The following is a 22,845-nucleotide window of genomic DNA, read 5'->3' on the forward strand; positions in this document are numbered from 1 at the left end:
TTAGAAAAAATCATTTTGTAATTCAAAATTATATATACAAATACAATATTATTGCAGGAAAATTTTTTCAAGTCATACCATATGGATTTTTGGCAACTATTCCTTTATCACTTTCTAATTCAGCAGAATCACCTTCCTTATTCACAGCTCTTACACGGAACTTATATTTTTTACCAGGTGTCAAGTTATTAACATGAAATTTAGGCTCTGTAGATTTCCCAGCAGGTACCCATTTTCCTGTCTCTTCATCCATCTTTTCTATTTCATAGCATTCAATTGGAGTTCCTCCATCATCATCAGGTGGTTTCCACTTCAGAGTACAACCTTCTTTATGAACATCAGAAATTTCAAGGGGACCATTAGGCCTTGATGGTTTACCTATATTAATAGCAGCAGCAATAAATGATTGGTAATTAAAGATATGGCATAAAACAAGTACTGAAACTTTACTTATTGTAATAATCAGCAGAGTTAACTTGAGGTTCAAAAAAATAAGTGGAATGTATAGGAATGTATATTGGCAGAACTGATGGATGTGACCTGAAATCGTATATTGTGTGAGTTTGAAAGACTACACAGTTCATTGTTGCCATGATAAGGAGAATAAATACTGCAGATAAGCACAGAAATTTAGATGCATACTAATGTACAAATCTTAATCAGATATCCATATGGATATTCTGTAATGTTAGATATGGGAAGAAGTTGAAGAAATGCAAATCGATTTTACTGGATAGGCATAAAGAAGTGTTATGATTGACAATTTTAAGATGTAATGGGGTTTTATGAGATAATACAGAGCGTTTATACACTACCTGCAGAGAGAGAGAGAGGAAAACTCATATATATACAGGGTGTTCGGGATAAATTTGACATATTTATAATTAATTATATTTTTCCGTAAGTTACATGTATTAACACACACTTCTCTTCATTTAAAAGTTTGGACCCTTCTTCATTCATATACAAGATGTCAGAAAGGATGGATAGCTGGAACCCACCTGAATCATGGAAGAGAATAACTTGTATCATGATGATTCGTGCCCGCCATCAAAATAAGGATATTACGACTGCTGCCCAATGCTCCCTGAATACAGTAAAAACAATCAGGCATGAACTAGAGACTTGCAATGGTGACTACGAGGATGTAGCAAGAAGAAAGATCCCTAGCAGACGATCTGATTGCGTTCGTACAGCAGAATTCCTCGCAAATCTGCAGGAACAGGTGTTGAAGAACCCTGGCATTGGAATTCGGGCTTTGTTCGTGGAGTTGCTAACTGTAGTCAAGCCCTGGATAACAAGGGTAGCCAATGGTAGGCCGTATGTATGGCAGCAGGATTCGGCCCCTTGCCACACCTCTGGGAAAAGTCAAAAATGGTTGTCTGAAAATTTCTACGACTTCACCAGTCCAAATGTTTGGCCTCCAAACTCCCCAGACCTTAACCCCATGGATTATTTTGTATGGGGCGCAGTTGAAAAAGACACCAATCGCACTTCCAGTAATACAAAAGCCCAGTTAATGGATAAAATTAAAAAAGTTTTTGCGGCCCTTCCCAGGGAGACTGTAGCATCAGCTTGTTCGAGGTTCCGAAGCAGAATTGAAGCTGTGATCGATGCTAATGGTGGTTATTTTGAGTAAATCTTGTTGATAGTATTGTAATTAACTCTGCCTGTAATGTTTTTTTGTCAATTCATTAAATTTAATAGATACAAAGAAGATTTTCTTTTTCCTTACGAAACTGTCAAATTTATCCCGAACACCCTGTATATATATATATATATATATATATATATATATATATATAACTTCCAGGACATCCCTGGAAGTTGGAAGAGTCTTGAGAACAAGGTATTGAGGAGTAGATTTTTACATGGAGAGTTGTGGTCGATTACAATACATTGCCAAGAGCATGAATACAGAGAATGCAAACAAGTTTAAGGTTCTAATTATAGATATGTAGTTGGCTGAGTGAGATCTGATGCAATGAGAAAACTGATTCCATGTAGGTCTGTTCTGTTAAAAATAATAATATGGATAAAAGATTTCATACTAGGTTTTTAATGCCTGACCTTGTGCACAATAATACAATGGCAAAGTTGGCACACCATTCTTATTAATTAATAAAGTCACTAAAATTCAGGTAGAACTATATAACTATATTCAAATTACTCTTAAATTATTTTTATTTAATGTGTTAACCAAAATGTAAACTAAAAAAAAAAAAAAAAAAAAGAATATATTGTTGAAGCACAACTGAATTAAATTACTTAACGAAAGATATATTTTTCAAATCATTTATCAATATCATCAATAGCAAAATAATCCCCAAACCAGTTTTTTCCCACCATCTTCCAATGGAGACGTGTAGTTTTTGTGAAGACAGACAGGGTAGAAAGTGAGGAGTGCTGCTGATGATGATGATGGCACAGGAGTTGTGCACATCTAAGGTAGAGATACAAGGAGCAAGTAGTGATAGTAGTTTTGAAGCAGTATAATATGAAATGTTTAGTTATGAAATCTGAAATGTTATCAAATATGAAATGTTTAGTAGGATGTTGCTATAAACTGTAATATGGAAGATAGCAATGTGTAAGCAAATGGGTTTGCTAATAAGAAAAAGATGAATATTATAGGTGATTTCAATTATGCTAATATAGATTGGAATGAAGAGACAGCATCAGGAACCAAAGAGAATGAATTTCTTGAGTTTTTTGAGGGACAACTATCTTAGGCAGTATGTAATAGAGAGTAAACAAGGATTGAGGGTCTTTGATATGATTATCTCATCAAAAGATATTATTATAAATGAAGCATCAAATCTTCATCCAGTTGTGAAAGTGACGATTAAGTGATCACTTGAGTGGCAGGCGGTCATATCAGGACTTCTCTAAGAAAGGATTATATGTGGAGCTATAGTGTAGGTGATTGTGACAAACTCAGGAAGCAACTTGCAACTATTATTATTATTATATCACACCTCCATGGAGTCCAAAGACTCATCGAGGAAGAGCATCAACTCTACAACTCTTCATCTCACTACTCCACCAATCTTCATCATCTAACACCAACGTCATCTACTGCCGACTACCACCACTAGTGCTTTCACAGACAATCACAAACATCCAGTAGGATGTTGCTATAAACTGTAATATGGAAAGTAGTAAGAAGGAAATATATAGGCAAATGGATTTGCTAATAAGAAATGGATGAATATTATAGGTGATTTTAATTATGCTAATATAGACTGGAATGAAGAGACAGCATTAGGAACCAAAGAGAATAAATACTGATAAGCATTGGAAGGAAATCAACTGCTTGGTCTCTACTCAGATATTACATGACAGAGGCATAAAGATTAAATATGCATAACAAGTTCAAATGATTGTTGTGAGCCCAGCTGATATGCTAGCAGGAAGCATGAAATGATTTGGCAACTTGTATATGTTAATATAACTTCTGCATTACTTCAACCTAGGTATCACTTCTGGGTCTGGCTCCCTCTGATGAGACCTCAATAAAGGCCCAAACAGTCTGGGTAGTGATCCCTTCTCATAACACATAGCATTATACATGTCCATAAGGATATGTACTTTGTATTATGGGATACTAAGGCAAGTGATGTGAAGTCAAGATATTATTTCTTAGTATCTTTAATTTATAGCATAACCAAATGAAAAAAATCTTCCAACAACTTTCTCTAATCCTGATGTAAAGTCTACATATGAGCAGTCCAGTCATGAAGTTACTTCAAGCACAAACTTTGTTTGCTTGCACTTGGATAAAGGATTAAACCAAAAATATAATTTTTGACATCTTTAATTTGAAGAAATTTTTCAGATAATGGAGGGAGGGAGAGAGAGAGAGAGAGAGAGAGAGAGAAGTAGAACAAGTGGAGATCCTGATCAAATGCATTGTCTGAGAGTGTAGTGATTGCACAAAGAAGGACTTTGACATATGGTTTGATGAGCCTCTGTGTGTCAGTGGCAATCTCCTGCCACGAATCTTTTGAGATCATAGAGGTATAATAATAAGGAGGAGGAGGAAAAGATATGTGAAAACACAATTTAGATAAAATAGTTATTTAGGTCAATTAAATTTAAAGTTGTTCATATGCTTTTATCAAACAAATAAAAAATATTTTTAAAAAAATTCTAATATCGTGATTTAATAATTACCTAGCACAGTGATTTCAACATTGGCTTCATCACTTCCTGAATTGTTTGTAGCAGTAATGGTGTACATGCCACTGTCTTTACGAGTGGCCCTTAATAACAAAAACTTGGTGTTGTAGTCAATATTGTCAATTTTATATATATCCCCTGTATCAATAGGTGTAAGTCCAAATTTCCAAATTACTGCTGGAGGTGGCTCTCCAATGATGTCTACATCAAAATTAACACTTTGGCCGGCCTTTACTGTAATGTTTTTTAGGTTTGTCCTATCAATTCTTGGTTTGACTATAAACAAAATTAGACATACATTACGAAAGAATCCAATAATCCAAGAATCTCAGTTGAAAATTACTATTTAAATACTGATCAATATTTTTAACATCACTTAATATTCTAATAAACAAAATTTTCCCTGATATGTCATATCAGATACCAATAATAAAAATGTTATATATATATTCATTTTTAATATCCACTGACTTAAAACCCGAGAATTATAACAAAATGAGATTTATTTGAAAACGCAACATGTTTCGTCGAGATTGACTTCATCAGGCGTTAAGAACATAGAAAGATATTAAAAGACACTGAAAATAACATTGAGACATCTATGTTCTTAATGCCTGATGAAGTCAATCTCGACGAAACATGTTGCGTTTTCAAATAAATCTCATTCTGTTATAATTCTCGGGTTTTAAGTCAATTAATATTAAAAATGAACATATCCCAACCCCGAGTTAATAGTAGTAGTCATATATATATATATATATATATATTTCTATATTATACATATGTATATACATGCAGCCAGCAAAAGAAAGAATTATTATGGAGGGATGACATTAATTGAAGAAAATGGTATAAAGACAGCTATTGCAGAAGATGTGGTGGAGATAATTAATGAGCAGTTCATAAAGGTCTTTCAATCCTGCGAATTTGACTTCATGGAGAGAGAGACTGAGAGCAGTTGATGATGGGAAGGAGAGACTGACTGTAAATGAGCAATAGGTGTATGGGGAGTTGAGCAAACTTGATGTTAATAAGGCTGTAGGACTTCATAATATTTCACCCCGTATTCTGAAGGAATGTGCCAGGGAGTTGACATCTGCCTTGATATATTTTCTTAACATGAGCCTTGCACTGGGTCAAGTTCCTAAGGAGTGGAAGGAGGGCAAGATTGTGCCACTTCATAACGGAGGTGATAGAACTCAAGCATCAAACTACAAGCCTGTCTGTGTGTATCAGGTGTTGTGGTTGAGTTGTTGGAGAAGCTTGTGAGAACTAGGATCCAGACTTGGGTTGAAAACAATGGTATTATCTTTGATGGATAGCATGGATTTGCTAAGGGGAGGTCATGTTTTAGTAGTCACAATAAGGTGACTGCTTCCTTGGAGAGAGGAGAAGGATACACATTAGTATACTTGGATTTCACAAAGACTTTTGATAGATTACAGCATGATAAGTTGATAGTCAAACTAGAGCAGATGGGGTTGGATATTAGATTAGTGTGTTGGATTTCATACTGGCTATCTGAAAGGTAACAAGTTGTGTATGGAGGAGCGATATCCAGGAAAAGGAAAGTCACTAGTGGTGTGCCTCAGGGGACTGTTTTAGGGCCATTTCTGTTTAACACGTTCACTGCCACGCTACTTTGGCATAGTCTGTTCCCGTACGCCAAGTAATTTTACTTCTTCAAGGTCAGTACGGTACTCTCGTTGCTGGCAGTCAGCGTCATACGAGTATACTCGTAGTTGGCTTGTGCAGAGCATATACCATCTATGAGAATACACAGTTTTGATGCTAGCCCCACAAGCCAAGCATTTTCACTTCTTCAAGGTCAGTACGGTAATCTCGTTGCCGGCAGTAAGCATCATATGAGTATACTCGTAGCTGGCTTGTGTAGCTGGTTTACCAACTACGAGTATACTCGTAGTTGGCAGTGAACATGTTAACTTGTATATTAATGATATTGGTGAAGTTTGGATGGAGATATTCAGTTGTTTGCAGATGATGCAAAGTTGGACCATGAAGAGTAGAGAAGATGTTCTGGCCTTACAAGACGACTTGAATAAATTGAGTGATTGGACATGGGAATGGGGATGTGAGTTCAATGTTGCAAAATGTAAGGTTTTAAAATTTGGGAAACAAAGATGGGATGCAGAATTTATGCTTGGTGATGATATATTTTTGGAGGTGGAGGAAATAAGAGATCCTGGGGTGATAGTGGATAAGGAACTGAAATTTACGAGACACACTGCCAAAATTGAGAAGACAATACAAAGAATACTAGGGATGATGTGGAGGACAGTGACTTATAGAAGTAGGGAGATTCTTGTTCCATTGTATAAGGCTTTGATTAGGCCACACATGGACTACTGTGCCCAGATTTGGTCCCCTGCTTTTCAGAAGGACGAAGAGATGTTGGAAAGGTCCAGAATGACCGACTAAGGCAGTTTTTAACCTCTAGAATGTCGAATATGGGAAAAGATTGAGAAAATGCAATTTGCAGAGTCTGGTGGATAGGAGGAAGAGGGGAGATATGATAGAGACCTACAAGTTACTAAGAGGTTGGTTATAGGATCAATGTTGGAGAGGTTCTACAGTGGGAGGTCAGGGCAGAACCAGAGATCGTCCCTGGAAACTGTATGAAGAGAGAGTGAGTAGGGGATTATTATTGTCCTTTCTTTCAGTGTTGCACGGTGATCAGCATTCATTTTAGAAACTATGAACTTTATAACCATGTTATAAATTACTATTCTAATTTTTTCCCAACCTTTCGACCTTCATATTAAGGTCATCATCTGGAGTATATACAAATATACAAGGACAAATTGAGTTACATTTCACACAGTAAGCTAAAGAAACAATGATTTGATCACCGGTTATTCTATTGGCATGACCTCTAGTGAAAAAAAAAAAAAAATACAGATAAAATTACAAATTAATTAATCATTTAGAAACTACATCAAAGCTAAATGAGAGAGACATTCTTTCTTATAGATAGTTTTCTTACAGTAACAATGATATCCTATTTTTTAACATTACAATTGTTATTTTTGATTTAGGATCCTGGATTATCTACAGTCCTGTTTATAGCCACTCTTAGAGAGGAAGGTTCCATGGGCCGAATATGTGCCTTCCACATGCTTGGGATTTTTAGACCATCATTATTATTGAGATTGGGGTGGTTGATAAGTATCTCACAGACTTCCTTAAATTTGCATTCATACCATGTTTTGGTGTGATGTAAATAACTGGTGCTTTTCCAGTCAATTCTATGTAAAGTGTTCAGGGCATAATCAGAAAGGCCAGCTTCACCATAGTTATTATATTTAATGTGTCGTTTATGTTCCTTTTGTCTGATAGGAATTGTGTTTCCTGTTTTCCCTATATATGGTAGATTACAGGTGCAATAAATATGGTATACTCTAGGATGGGCCTGGGGAGAGAGTGGGTGTTTGGATGAGTTGAGTAAACTTTTTAATTTTGCAGGAGGTTTAATGGTGGCTTTGAGGTTGTACATCTGTAGTATTCTGTTTATTTTATCTGATGTCCGTTTAATATAAGGAATAGTTATAGTTTTATTGTAAATCCGTCTTTCAAGCACTTTTAGCTCTTAAAAGACAAATTTAAAGTATCAGCAATACTTTTCTAAAAATATATGTATATTTGTATATACTCCAGATGATGACCTTAATATGAAGGTCAAAAATGTTGGGAAATTAAAATAGTTATTTATAACATGGTTGTAAAGTCCATCATTTCTAAAATGGGTATGGGATTGATAAGCAGGTTTTTTTTCAAGCAGAGTTGATTGTCTTGCCTTGCCTGAGAGTATGGTGTCTGCAGAGAATTTGAATGTGTTTAAAGCACGGTATGATGAGCTGTGTGTATATGATAACAGGACCTCCTACATGTGTCTTTGACTCCATGGGGTCTTGGATGATAATAATAATAATAATATGTTATATATTTTATAATAATTATATACTTCCATATATATTATATTAATTTTTTAACAATAAAAGTATAATTTTTTTTAACTATGGATTAAGCACTAGCTAGTGAAGTGCATATCTGTTATAAATAAAAAATAGTTCTCATTAACAAAACACTAATAGTCCTAGATAAAGTAACCATATTGCAAAAAAAAAAAAAAAAGAAGGAAAACTTCAGTTGTTCTTTTATATTGCATGTGGCCATCAATGTTGTCACACAAGAGAGTTGTTGTATACTGATTTGAAACAAAAAATGAAGTTTAATTTGGGTGCCAGATAGATCAGAAAGTTGTATATGACATGATTCAGTATTTCAAAAGAGGAAAGTCACCAGTGGTGTGCCACAGGGGTCAATTCCCTAAGTGATTTAGAAATGCATAACCAACGTATAAGCCTGCGTACGAGAATAAATGAAACCATAACTGCTTTAAGTCATTAACTTCTGTAAGTCAAGGTTCTTTGCATCATTGCAATTATCTGATGTTAGAACTTCACAACTTGTGCATTGTGGTCCCTGAACTTTAGATCCTTGCCCATGACCAGTAACTGATCTATATCTAACTCCTTCAAAGTTTTCTTACTAAGCATACATATATTTTGCATCCCATCATTGCTTACCAAATTTTAGAACATTGCACTTTGCAACATTCATCTGATGGTTCCACTTAACTGCCCTCTCATACAATCTATTCAACACCTCCTCGTGTAAATCCATAACATCTGCTTGACTCTGCATTGCTCCACCCAATTTTGCATCATCTGCAAACATTTGTTTATCACCAGTTAAATCCATCCCAATATATTAATATACAAATTGAACAACATTGGAACCAATACGTTGCCATTTTCAAAAGGAACTTACAAAAAAAGGCACATGCATGCAGGCACTACAACACAGTAACTGAGAATGAAGATATGAAGTTATCGTTCTCCTAGAAGTCCTGATGGTGCCCTCTAGCGGGCTAAGTAGGTATTCTTGGCCATTGGGCTGAAGGTCTGCTGATGTATGCATCCCAAATTTGGAGCAGTCGCATACAACCAAATTTGTTGAGGTTTGGGGAGTTTCTTAGGGCTGAGGCTGATTCCATAAATAGTCTTTCGAATTTGTATTTGCTATGGCGTATTACTGTAGCTTTCTTCCACCGTATTCTGTGGCGTGGTCTGCAAGACCAGAATGGCTGTACTTGTGAAACCGGATGTAGTCCTTGTGTTCAGAAATTCTGATATTCACTGTCCTGCCTGTTTGGCCAAAGTACGACAGTTTACAACTGCAAGGGACCTGGTATACACCAGGTAGGTCTAGGGGAAGTGGTTGTTCTTTGGTGGATGCCAATTTTCTGTAAGGGATGCCAATTTTCTGTAAGGCCTGTAACAGGAGGTCAGGTCATGTTTTTTTAAAATTTTGGTAATTTTTTCTGAGGTGGCTCGGATGTAGGGAATGGTGATGGATTTAGAATAATCTTTGTTGTGGAGGGGGGGGGGGCTGTGGTTTGTAGGTTTTAATATTTTTTGGATTTTTTTAGGGGGGGGGTAGCCATTGGCTGAGAAAGTGTTGAGGATGTGATTTAGTTCAGTGTTTAGGGCCATGTCGTTAGAACAGATTAGTTTAGCCCTGTTGTATAGTGTTTTCACCACTCCATATTGTTGTGAGGGGGGGGGGGGGGATTGTTGGTGAATGTATCTGTATGGGTGGGTTTTCTATAAACTGAGAAAACCAAGGTTCCATCAGGCTGGCGGGTGTCTAGGAAAGGGAGGCTGTTGTTTTCCCCTTTTTCCAGGGTGAACTTGATTCTGGGGTATTGGTTGTTTAAGTGTGTAAGGAAGGATAGGAGTGTTTCAGAGCCATGTGGCCAAATAGCGAACATATCATCAATGTAGCGGAGCCATATGGTTGGTTTTTGTGGGGCAGAGGCTAAGGCTTTTTCTTCAAAGGTCTCCATAAAGAAATTGGCCAAGGGTGGGGAGAGTGGTGAACCCATGGCTGTCCCCTCTATTTGTTTGTAGAATTTTCCCTTCTTTGTTTATTAACAAAGAAATATGTTTATACATGATGCTATGTACAACCACAACTATCAGTGGAATATTGGTCGAAGCATTAATGAAGTAGAATACATCCTCGAAATGGGCACCTTATCTTTCAAGACAAGTTTTGCAGCATGCAAAGTTTCTCTGTCATCTTGGAGAACAAGGGTTGGGATATCTGCTGGATTTATCTTACAATTTTATCTCGTAGTTCATCAAGGTTAAGAAGGGTCATTGAGGAATACCCATTCCTTCAACATAACCTCGAACGAAGGCATCAAGTGATGCAAGATCAAGAGAACGTAAAGGAGGTATGGGAATTCTGTAAACCTCAAAATGAGTCTCACAGAGAAGTGTTCAGATAAATAGGGTCTAGAACCATGTGATGTGATGTGTGACAGGTTGCTATGTCTAGTTGGAATGCCTGTGCATGAAATGGAATGATTTTGGCACAATACTCCTGTGCAAATCCTGGGTGAATGGAACCAACACATTTTCAATGTAACACTTGCAATTCAAGGTCAAGATTACATGACCCTCTTCAATGAAGTATGGCCCAATTGTGCCATGGCATGTGGTGACCTTCTCACTGTAAAGAGGTTTCTCTTGGACAAATACAGATCTTAAGAAACCAATAAACCTGTAGATTTGTCTGTTTACATGACTGCTTAGATGGAAATGCGAGAACATGTGGTTCATCCAAGAACCACACATTATGGAGGAAAGACGGATCCTCATAGACATTGATCAGCATGCATGCACTGTGCAGCATAATCCATTGCTATTGAACACTGACCCACCTGAATGATGTGAAAAAGGCACCCAGCTCCTTAAGGGTTCTCTATACTGACCACCTCGGTATCCAAAGTTTTACTGCTGTTCAGCATTGATTATTGCATTTTGGAGACTGTAACATTGCTGCAGCATATGCCCATGATACTCCTCTATTAGTGTGCATGCAGTCAAACAGTATATATCATAGTGCATGTACTGAAGGGGATGTCGAAGTTTAGTACTGTTTATTTTTTGTACCATGCCATAGAATACTACTGTTAAAAAGATTTCATCTTATTTTGATATCTATATTTTGGTTTGTGGTATTTTATTTATTTTATTTTATTTTTAAATATGGCCAAAATATCCAGTAGAAATGCCACATAGACAATAGTTGTCTATTGCTAATGATGATATGCTATATTCCTTAAGAATCTAATATAAATCCCTTCAGAATCTAATACATTTCCTTATAAGACTGCAGTTTCATTTTGCATGTAGACATCTGCCAATTTTTGGCATATATCTACATCAACAAGATATCTGCATGGGAAGATATTCATCAATCCACTACATTGGGTTGATGAATTGTGCAGAAAGATGCTGGCAGTGCATGGAAAATTATAATGCAGTATCTAACACAAGTAACTGCATGGCAAGAGTTAAGCAAATAGATAGAATAGGGGTGAGGTCAATAAACAGTGAAACCAAGCAAGCAGTATTAAAATATACATCTTTGTAGTGAACAGGTGCATGAAGAATATAAACTACAGGCTAGAAAAATGACAAGCATGGTTAAAACAACAACATTAAATTAAATATGAGAAGAAACTGGCCAGTCAAGTCAAATTTAATCCAAGAATTTTTTTTTTTTTTTTTAATGTGACAAGCAAGAGGAAACATAATTCAGCAAGTTGACACTGGGGGATAGTTATCATAGGAGAGTAACCACAGCAAATGATATAGTGAAATTATTTAATGAAGATTTCATCAGTGTATGTCACACTGGTGTGAGTGATGCTGTGCAACATGTAAAAGGAAGGCAAGGATTAGGATAATTAAAAGTGAAAGAAACAAAGGTTTATTAAGTGTTGCATGGATCAGATATTAATAAGGCTGTCCGAATGGATGACATATCACCACATATTTTTAAGGAATGTGCAGGAGAGTTAGCCATGGTCCTCACTTGGCTATTTAAGGACAGTCTTGCAGTGCGGAAGGTTCCTAAGGAGTTGAAAGAAGTCAGAATAATACCTCTCCAATTATAGACCAGTGTGTATATCTGCAGTTATTATTATTATTATTACTTCATGACACTTCCAAGGAGTCCAAAGACTCATCGAGGGAGAGAACCTACTCTACAACTCTGTCTCCACCAATTACAGCAAACCATATCATCTAATGCCCACCACCACCACCACTTCCACAGACAATCACAAACATCCATGCCCACAGCCTGTGGGTTTGAACTCACAGCCTGTGAATTGTGATCAAAGTTTTGGAAAAATTGATTAGAAATAGAATACAAGACTGGGTTGATGGACATAAGATTCTCTATAATGGTCAGCATGGATTTGTGAAGGGCAGGATTTTAGCAATCTGCTTACATTTTATGATAAGGTGACAAATGTGTCAGATAAGAGAGATTCATATTCAGTGATTTTCTTGGACATTCAGAGTACATTCACACAATGTTGTTAAATATCTCTATTTCAGTGCTAGGGCACTGACACAGAGATAATTAATAACAAATCCATCAAGCAGCATTTATACCCTTCTTGGTTCTCTCCTTCCAATAAGCAGCATTGCTCTCTTTTCTGCTTAACTTCTTATTCCCAGCTTTAGCTCCAAGCTATTGTCTAAGCTTTTTATGATCACCATCTTTGTAAGTTCAACATATATTCTTTCCTAATACAAGCCTTCATATGGCAGGCCTTTACCAATGTGAATCACCTCATGGCCACTCATTAACTGGGAGAAATGGGACACATCACTCACAATCTCATCTTCTGAAGAAATGGTTAGATCTAAGACTCTCAATCCTTCATAAACTGTCTTACATATTACCTAGGATAGCTGCCTGTAAAGAACTTGATAAATTCCTTTTTGTTTATATCCAAAAGCCATCTCTTCATTTCAATCTATATCACTGTAATTAAAATTACCTATAATTATTTCTTTCTTGTTCACTAACCAAACTTCTTATATATTTCCTCATCACCACCCTCCACGATCCCTGTCCTATAGCAAAATGCTGCTAAATATCTCTTCTTGTCAATCTTCACCTCATACCATACCAACTCAAAACTATTGCTGCTATTTCTTACTTGCATCTCCACTTTGCAGAGACATAATTCCTCTGCTATCATCAGAAGTCCTCCCCCTCATTTCTCGTAATTTCTATCCTAATGAAAAGCATCATACCCTTTCATTTCTATTCACATCAAGATATGATACCTATCCAGCCCTGTTTCATTTATTCCAACAATTTTTGGGTGAATAAATTCCATCAGCAAAGTATTTGATCACTTTTTTTCTGATGCTCCTGGGATTTTAAGATACACAACAATTCATTCTCACTAATTCCTCTCTCCTGATTTTCCTGTTCACCTCTTACTTTCTCTGATCTGTTGCTCACATCATGAACTGCATTTCCTTCAGCCAACAGCCTCTCCATAAGTCACACAGAATCAGTTTAAATGCAATCCTCACTTTTTTTTACAAATTGGCCCTTCTCTCAAGAATATTGCACACATTTATAAATTCCACTCCCTTCTCCTCACATAACTCTGCCAACATACTATTCATGGTTCTTGCTCTCTGTCTCAAATCATCACTATCATACCTTGGCAACACACTGACTACTTTCTTATTACAGTCTTATGTTTTAATCTTCTCAAAAACCTACCAATATATATTCTTATATTCTCTTTATATCCAACCAAATTTCATATATTCCAAGAACCACCACTAATCTTGCTTGTCTACTTCCCATAGACTATTATCCTGCTAACTGAGGTGTGGTAAATGAGAGAGAGTCCATAAGATGAACTCTCTCATTTACCACAACTCTAAGTATAGAATAGCCATACGTTATGCCCTTTTGAACTCTTTCATTCTTATCCACCAAATTTCTAATGTCACTGCACATGAATGAGTTGCCCATTTCGTTCTCATCAATTCGTTTTTCAAGTCTTGCATCCTAGCAATCACATTACATGCCAATTAGTCATTCCTTCACTTCCACAGTGTCATATCACTTTCTTTCACTTCCATAGTTGCACTTTCTTTCACTTCCATAGTTGCACTTGCTTTCATTCCATGATTCATGCAGTCTTTTGCTCCCACAATTGCACTTACTTTCATTTTCATGTGATCTGTCAGTTTCACTTTTAGTGATTATTCATGGTCCAACAGAATATCACATTTTTGACATAAATGTGTACCTTCTTTCATCTCCTTTTTTGTTTTTCCACAAACATATTATTTGCATTCCAGCACATATACATGATTCACTCATCTGAAAAAAAAAGAAAAAGAAAAAAAAAATGTAGCCTGTTAATTATGTTTAATTTTCAAGCTGCATAGACTACAGAACTCATTGTAGAGCCATTTTGTTGTCATCCACCAAGCTTAAAAAATTAATAAACTTTAAAGTCTATATCAAATACACAAAACTCCAACATCATACAGTTCTGCTGTTATATAAAAATAAACAAAATTATACCAAAACACAATTAATATTACAAATTACAACAGCAGATTTTCAATGTCCTGGTACTAAGGAGACCTTCAAGTGGCCCTATTTACTTATACTCTGTGGCAGTTTGTTATAATAATAATAATAATATTTATTATTATTATTATTATTATTATTACATTCTGAAATATTTAATATAAAGAATAAAGAAATACATACGGAATTTAGGTTTTGCTAAATGTGGTGATGTAGCTTCACTAGGCTCACTAGGTCCAGCTTTGTTTACTGCTCTGACCCTGAATTCATATTTGTCACCTTCATTTAATCCAGTAACTTTACCTTCAGGAATGTTACCATGAATTTCTTTTGCTGGTACCCATTCAGGACTATATTTATCCTTTTTTTCAATAATATAACCAGTGACTGGAGCACCTCCATCCCGAATTGGAGGATCCCATTTTAGATGTACAAAATCTTTGTCATAATCTTTTATTTCAGGGGTTCCCGGAGGACCAGGTTCATCTGAAAAAATAAATAACAAAATAAATTAATCAATAATATAAATTATTTTATGCAATATAATAAAATAAACAACTTATTCAGTGTAATAAATTTAGTTTAATCCTTTATCCAAGTGTATGCAAACAAGTTTGCACCTGAAAGTATCTTCAGGACTGGGGTAAAGTGGTACAACACCGGGCGACTCCTTGCAAAGGTGGAGCAAGATACCAACACTCCTATCTCAGCATCTCCCATAATGCAAAACACATCTCCTTGCAGATATGTATAATGTTATGCATTAAGGGAAGGGCCACTACTCAGACTAGTTTCGACCTTTATTGAGGTCTCTTCAGTGGGAGCCAGGCCCAAGTGGAGATGCCAAGGCAGAAGCATTAGCAAGATCATCTCCTCCAATAGGAGCTGCCAAACGGTGTGCCACCTTTTTATTAAATTACTCTGGATTTAGAGAAAGATGTTGAAAGTTTATTTTTCACTTGGTCAGACTATAATAAATTTAGTTTAATCCTTTATCCAAGTGTGTGCAAACAAAGTTTGCACCTGAAAGTATCTTCAGCACTGGGGTAACCACTTTACCCCAGTCTCCTGGGTAAAGTGGTTACCCCAGTGCTGAAGATACTTTCAGGTGCAAACTTTGTTTGCACACACTTGGATAAAGGATTAAACTAAATTTATTATAGTCTGACCAAGTGAAAAATAAACTTTCAACATTATTCAGTGTAAACATGCAATTTATTACATTAGGGAAAACATGCAAATATATATAAATATACTTATACATTTTTTTTTTTGTTTAATTTTTTTTTGCAGAAAATTATATATATACGTTTATATGTTTATATATATATATATATATATATATTTCAAGAAGGCTCTCAGATGAATAAGATGAAAAATAAATGGCTCAAGATAAGTATGGAGAAGTCACATCTAATAAGTGGTATCAGTGGAACTCGATATAGATTCAGGAATAATCTACTATGTTTGTATATAAATACTGCTAGAAGTGCAAGAAATAATGCAAATGAAATGGTTGCATTAATCAAGTCTTTTCACTTATTTCAAGAATTGCTGAAATAAGTGAGGCATGGTTGGATGAGGATGAAATCCTGACAGAAATAGAGCGAAAGGGTAGTATGAGAAGGTAAAAAGGGAGGTGGAGTGCTATTAATGATATAAAAAGAGTTATGCCCATACAAAGTAGAGATGCAAGAGAGAAATAGTGCTAGTGTGGTTTTGAGACAGTATGGTGTGAGATAGAGGTGAACAGAATGAAATACTTAGTTGAATGTTGTTATAGATGTGGTAATGTGGATGGTAGTGACCATGAAATGTATAATCAAATTAGCCAAGCAGATAAGAAAAGGGTGATCGTTATGGGCAATTTAATTATGGCAATATAGACTAGGATTATGAGATAGCAGCTGGGAGTAAAGAAAATGAGTTTCTTGAATTTTTGAGGGACAGCTACTTCAGGCAGTATGTAATAGAGGGCACATGAGAATTGAGGATCTTGCATTTGATCATCTCATCAGAGGATGTAATTAAAAATCAGGTGTCAAATCACGCTGCAGGTGGTGAGAGTGACTACATGGGTAGTTGTCAGCTTTATGAGAACCTCTGTTAGGAAAGGGTATATGTGGAACTACAAGGCTGTGGAACTGATGATTATGAGGAACTCAGGAGACAGTTAGTAGGAGTGGTTTGGAATGAGGAGTTAGCTGGAAAAGAGATTAATGCAGCTTGGGGGATATGCAAGAACTGCGTAGTATAAGCAATGTTTAAATGTATTCTAAGGGTCAAAAGGTTAAATAAGGTAGGTGTGAAATGGATGAATGAAGAGATTAAGCATGCGATACAGAGAAAAAAGGCATCATAAGAGAAGTAGTAACAAGCAATTCCATGAGGATTACAAAGAACATGCAAGGAAGGTGACCTGTTTGGTAAGGGTAACAAAAGTGAAGTATGAGCAGCAGTAAGCTAATGAAGCCAAAAAGAATCTTAGGGAGTTATTTCAATATGTCACCAGCAAAAAAAGGAATGATTATGGAAGTATGACATTGATTGCAGAAAATAGTATAAGAACAACTGCTGCAGAGGATGACTCATCTGGGATGTCCCTTTATCATAAACATCTCATCATACCATGCCTTAAACACATTCATATTCTCTGCAAGCTCCACGCTCAACATTAATCCTAAATTAACCCTTTCCCTACTTGTACGTCTCTATTATCACCCCTCTTCTTCCTATCCAACTCTTCAAATTGCATTGTCTCAACCTTTCTGAACGTTGAACATTCCAGAAATCAGAAACTATTCTGGTCAATCACCTCTGATCCATCTCCAACATCTCTTCATCCTTTTGTAATCCAGGTGATCAAATTTGTTCACAGTAGTCCATATGTGGCCTAATCCATTATCTTCATCCTTTACCAGAATTTATTGTGTTGCACTTAAAATTTTGGGGTGATGTTGAATAAGAATATAAAGTTTAGAGGACACATTGCGAAAATTGTGAGTGCAACACAGTGAATTCTGGCAATGATGCCGATGACTGACTTGAAAGGAGATTCTGGTTCTATTGTATAAGGCTCTGGTTAGGATACATATGGACTGCTGTAAATTTGCAGATTTGTATCTGCAGATTTGGTCACTGAATTTCAAAAGGGTGAAGAGATATTGGAGAAGGTCCAGAAGCAATCCAGTTACATGTGAAGAAAGGTTGAGACCATGCAATTTGAAGATTCTTATTGATAGGAGGAAGAGGGATGATATCATAGTTGAGAAAGGTTATAGGATTAATGTTGAAGAGGATTTTCATAAAATGGTGGGAGAGTGGGAAACTACAAGATCATCCCTGGAAGCTGTATAAGCAGGGTGTGAGCAATGGTGTGAGAAACAGTTTTTCTGCTTGGAGAGTTCTGAATGATTGGAATGTGTCTGCAGAGAATTTGAATGTGTTTAAAGCACAGTAGAATGAGCTGTGTGTGTGTGTATATGACAAAAGGGACTTTCTAGATTAGAATGCGACTCCATGAGGTCTTAGAATAATAATAATAATAATAATAATAATAATAATAATAATAATAACTGAGAGCACACTTGGATTTGATCATCACATGACAGATGCTACTATTAATGGAAGATCTAATCAACCTACAGTTGGTGAGAATGACCACGAATTATAACCTAGGTGTTATGACCAGAGGACTTCTCATAACACCTAGATTATGAGAAGTCCTCATAACCTAGGTGTTATGAGGACTTCTGCAAGAAATTTAAAATTATATTTCAGATTACTTTGCTAGGATTAACTAGCAGAGTATCTCTTGACTACATGATCAGAACCTGATATCAAAGAAAGTTTGAAGAGGGTTGTGAGCATATAAAATGAAAACCATATCATGAATTTTTCATGAATTGCAAAGGAATCTTGGTGAGCACTTATTCAGTGCTCATATTTGTAAGTTTTTTTTTGTTTTTTTTTGAAAATTCCAACTAAATTTGATTTGGAAAACTTAAGGGGAGGAGAGAAAAAGGCACTACCAGATGAATTTTATGTTCAGAAATCCTAATTTATAGAAAATAAGTAGTTTTTCAGGTATCAATTTCTCAAAAACCTCTCGGTTGAATGACATTTTGAGAGCATGTGGAGATGGTCATGTTCGGTGCTCAAGATATATGCTTGCCCACTCACCTGTGGTGAAGAAATTTTGCCAGCTAGCAAATAGTTGCAGACTGGACAAAATAAAACATTTTTTTTTATTTAATAAAAAATAATTTCCTAAACGAAATCTTTTTTTTAACTTTAAGAAAACGCAGAAGAATATGCATAATTATGAATAATATGCATAATATAAATGACAATTCTAAAAATAATATTAACATAATGTGATGCAAAAAAAAAACTTATCTGTTGTTTTCACTGTTCTTTGTATTCATATGATTTACCCACTTCTCCTTCCTGGAATGGTTCTCACACATTTCCTTCGTACAGAGATACCAAACAACAACAACAACAGAGAACCAATAATCAGTTTATGAAACTCCTATTAACTGATTGAGACATATCATTGAAAAATAGGGATGGGTATTTGATGAGTACATTTTTTTTTATTATTATTATTATTATTATTATTATTCGTGACACCTCCAAGGAGTCCGAAGACGCATCGTGGGAGGACACCTACTATACAACTATTTTCACCACTACACTGAAGCTCTGCTACCAATCATTTTTTCATTTTCAATAAACATTTTCATTTCAATAAACATTTTTTCTTATAGACAGCCCTCCCTCAGCAACAACGATGCCCCATTTTCAGCACCACAACCACTACCCTTGACCCAGGATCCCGGACTCACCACAGTCCCGCCCACAGCTGTTCCCAGAGAGGAAGGCTCCATGGGTCGAACACATGCCCTCCACATATATGGGATCCCCAGACCTTCACTACTGTCCAGACCGGGGTGGCCGACAATGATCCCACAAGCCTCCCCAAACCCGCGCCCACACCATGCCTTGGTGTGACGCAGACAACTAGTGCCCCTCCAGTCAATCCCATGCAAGGTGCCGAAGAGCACGATCAGAAAGGCCAGCCTCACCATAACTATCATATCCAATGCGTCGCCCATGCTCCCCCCCCCCCTGATTGATTTTCATAGTAAGTAGGACTCTGCATAATTTGTCAAATGCTGGTCATGATGCATATTAATATTTTCTTGATACCAGTGATTTATTGCAAAATAAAACCACACTATTTTTCTGTAGAGAAATGTAGAGAAAAAATGTAGAGAAAACATAAATTTGCTACTCTAATGTGACAATTGCAAATTATGTAAATTTAGACTAATTAAATATATTTTAGCAAGTGTTCTAAAAGCTACAGCTAAGGCAGGCATTAAATAGCTATTATGAAATTCTGATTAAAGAATAGGATAACATTTAACTAAAGAATTCAAAATTTATATTTATTTATTTAAACTTACCATAAGGATTCTTTGCAAGTGTAGCTCTTTCAGTCTCTAAAGGATCTGATTCTCCCTCATCATTGACTGCTTTTACTCTAAACTGATATCGTTTACCTGGGTCTAATCCAGTAACTGGCATTTCAGTTTTATCTTTATCTACTCTTCCAACTGGTATCCATCGGCCTGTAGCAGTATCCATTCGTTCTACTACATAACCATTAAGTGGCAAACCTCCATCATCTTTTGGTTTGTTCCACTGTAACTTACATCCTTCAGCATGCACATCAGTAACTTCTAGTGGACCTTCTGGTCTCGATGGTTTATCTATATGCCAAAAATAAATAAATAAATTCACAAATAAATAAAATAAAATAATATGTTACAAAAATACTATTCTTATGGATAAGATGACCTTAAAATAAAGCTGTACTTTTCTTTTTTTTTTTATGTATTTTTTTTTAAATTTATTTTTTACATGTTCCAGAAACCCTACTGTAAAGACCAAGAATGGAACTTTTCAAATCACTTCAGGACTCCGATAAGTGGGCTGGTTGTCTCACAACAAGATTGAAATTCATCTTCCACTGTTGCAGTTGACGTGGATGAATGAGCACACATGCTCACTATGTGTCATTTACTCTTATTCATATCTTTTTGTAAAGCATCTACTAAGTTTAAATTTAAAATTATTAAATATTTTAATTCATTTGCCATTGGCTGGAGAGATTGGAAATAATTTTCAGCATGGCTATAAGTTTGTGTGTGGGGGGGGACATAATTACTCGTATTCACAATTCAAATACTTAACTTTTTTTATATCATTCATTCAGCTTTGAATATCTAAAAATATTATAAATATATTATTATCATTATTATTACATGACACCTTGAGGAAGGTGTCCACACATTTATTTACACAAATAATGGTATAAAACAACAACAAAAAAAAAAAAAACTAAAAGATTATAACACACAGGAAGAGATACAGTATACAAGGAGAGTAGATGTTGGAAGTAGTAGTGAATATGTCTATTATGATGGTCAGTATGGGAATTAGATGGACTGAAATGTACAGAATGTAGCTGAGTCTGAAATGATACATAGGATAAGTCATGATAAAAGCATTTGGGAATGGTCGGCTATATACCATGAGCATCAAAAATCAAGGTGATGAAATGGTTTTCTAGCTGGAGTTTATTCGCCCAAAAATTGTTAGAATAACAAGTTATACTAACAATTGTTAGTATTGTTAAATTGTTAAGAAAAAATTGTTAGAGTGTTGACGAGGCGGCTGAGTGGTTAAGGTGACAGACTGCTAATCCATTGGGATTTAATTTCGTGGGTTTGAATCCCATCCTCACCATGTAATTTTTTATTGTCTCCATAGCACAACTGGAAGAATCACGCTACATTGTACCCGTTGTTTGGAAAAGGCCTAAGTTTGATTCTCATAATGACAAGAGGAATCTTTGTGTGTTATTTAAAATAAATAAATTCTGTGTGATGATACAGCATTCCCCCTTTTTACGGGAGTTCACGGTACCATCTAGTTCCCCCAAATTTTATCCGGACTCCAGACTGGCATAGGTTGATGAATCAGACCTATGCCTGTGTCAGTATTCCTGACTGTAATCCGTGTCTGTCCTCGGACCGGTTTGCCTGCTTGCGGGATGAAAAACACCAGATAAACTGGCAGAAAAAACCCTACTGTCCACGCCCAAGACCGGCTAACTTGGCTATGGCTGAGGAAGATCCTTGAGCTCCTCACGTCTTTGACGGGAATCAAACCAAGTACACTCCTTCCCCAGGCATATGGTTGCGAAACGCAATGCCACTATGCTAACCTTGTGGACATTATTTCAAATGAAGGTGAGATAGCCAATCTCATAAGGGGGGGGGGGGATAGTAGGTATTTTTCTTGTGGAAACTATTTTATCCCACATATAGACTAAGGGACCTTGAGAACACATGCAATTTACAGACAAAAAATACTAGTATGGTGGTGGGCAGTAGATGGCATTGGTGTAGATGATGGTGGTAGTTGCAGTTTGCTGTAGTTGGTGGATTAAATGGGTGCAGATGATAGTTGTAGAGTAGGTGCCCTCCCTTAACGAGTCTTAGGATTCCTTGGAGGGTGTCACATAATAATAATAAGTGACACAAGGTTGGATAAGAATCATATTCTGATAGGAATAGAAATGGCAGGGTAATGATGTTTTTTTTCATGAGGACAGAAAGGATAAGAAGGGAGGAGAGGTTGTGGTTAATGATAGCAGGTGAATTGTGTCCACACAGAGCTGAGATATAAATAATTGCAATAATTTTGAGTCAGCATGGTATGAAGTGGAATTTGACAGAAGATATAATGGGTAGGAAGCTTCTCTAAACCAGGGAATGTGGATGGTGATGATGAAGAAAAATGTATAAGCAATTTTGGTTAGTGCACAAGGGCAGGGTAATTATTATGGATGGTTTTAATTATGGCAGCATGGACTGGAATGCAGAGATAGCATTTTAGAATAAGGAAAATTAATTTCTTGAGTTCTTGAGAGACACTATGTCAGGACGAACGTAAAAGAGAGCATCATGAAGTAATCACTCTCACCAACTGGACGGATGTGGGTGAAAGCAATCATGAAGTGATCGAATGGGTTATGGCTAGCCATATGAGGAAAGGATATATGTG

At 36.1% G+C, this 22,845-nt stretch overlaps 1 protein-coding gene across 1 annotated transcript in view; it reads right to left on the minus strand.

The window, feature by feature from the left end:
- The window catches only part of LOC150096673 (twitchin-like), a 2,440,784-nt gene that overhangs the window by 1,461,886 nt on the left and 956,053 nt on the right, over window positions 1-22,845 (minus strand). The window contains exons 45-48 of the mRNA XM_090408679.1: window positions 20,178-20,483; window positions 14,887-15,189; window positions 4,177-4,458; window positions 79-378 (exon numbers count right to left, since the gene is read on the minus strand). Of these exons, the coding sequence (XP_090264805.1) occupies window positions 79-378; window positions 4,177-4,458; window positions 14,887-15,189; window positions 20,178-20,483 (1,191 nt within the window). The remainder of the gene's footprint in view (window positions 1-78; window positions 379-4,176; window positions 4,459-14,886; window positions 15,190-20,177; window positions 20,484-22,845) is intronic.

The sequence above is a fragment of the Typopeltis vanoorti genome, chromosome 18 (assembly GCF_054136105.1).
Source record: "Typopeltis vanoorti isolate ZY-2024b chromosome 18, IOZ_Tvanoo_1.0, whole genome shotgun sequence".
Taxonomy (NCBI): domain Eukaryota; kingdom Metazoa; phylum Arthropoda; class Arachnida; order Uropygi; family Thelyphonidae; genus Typopeltis; species Typopeltis vanoorti.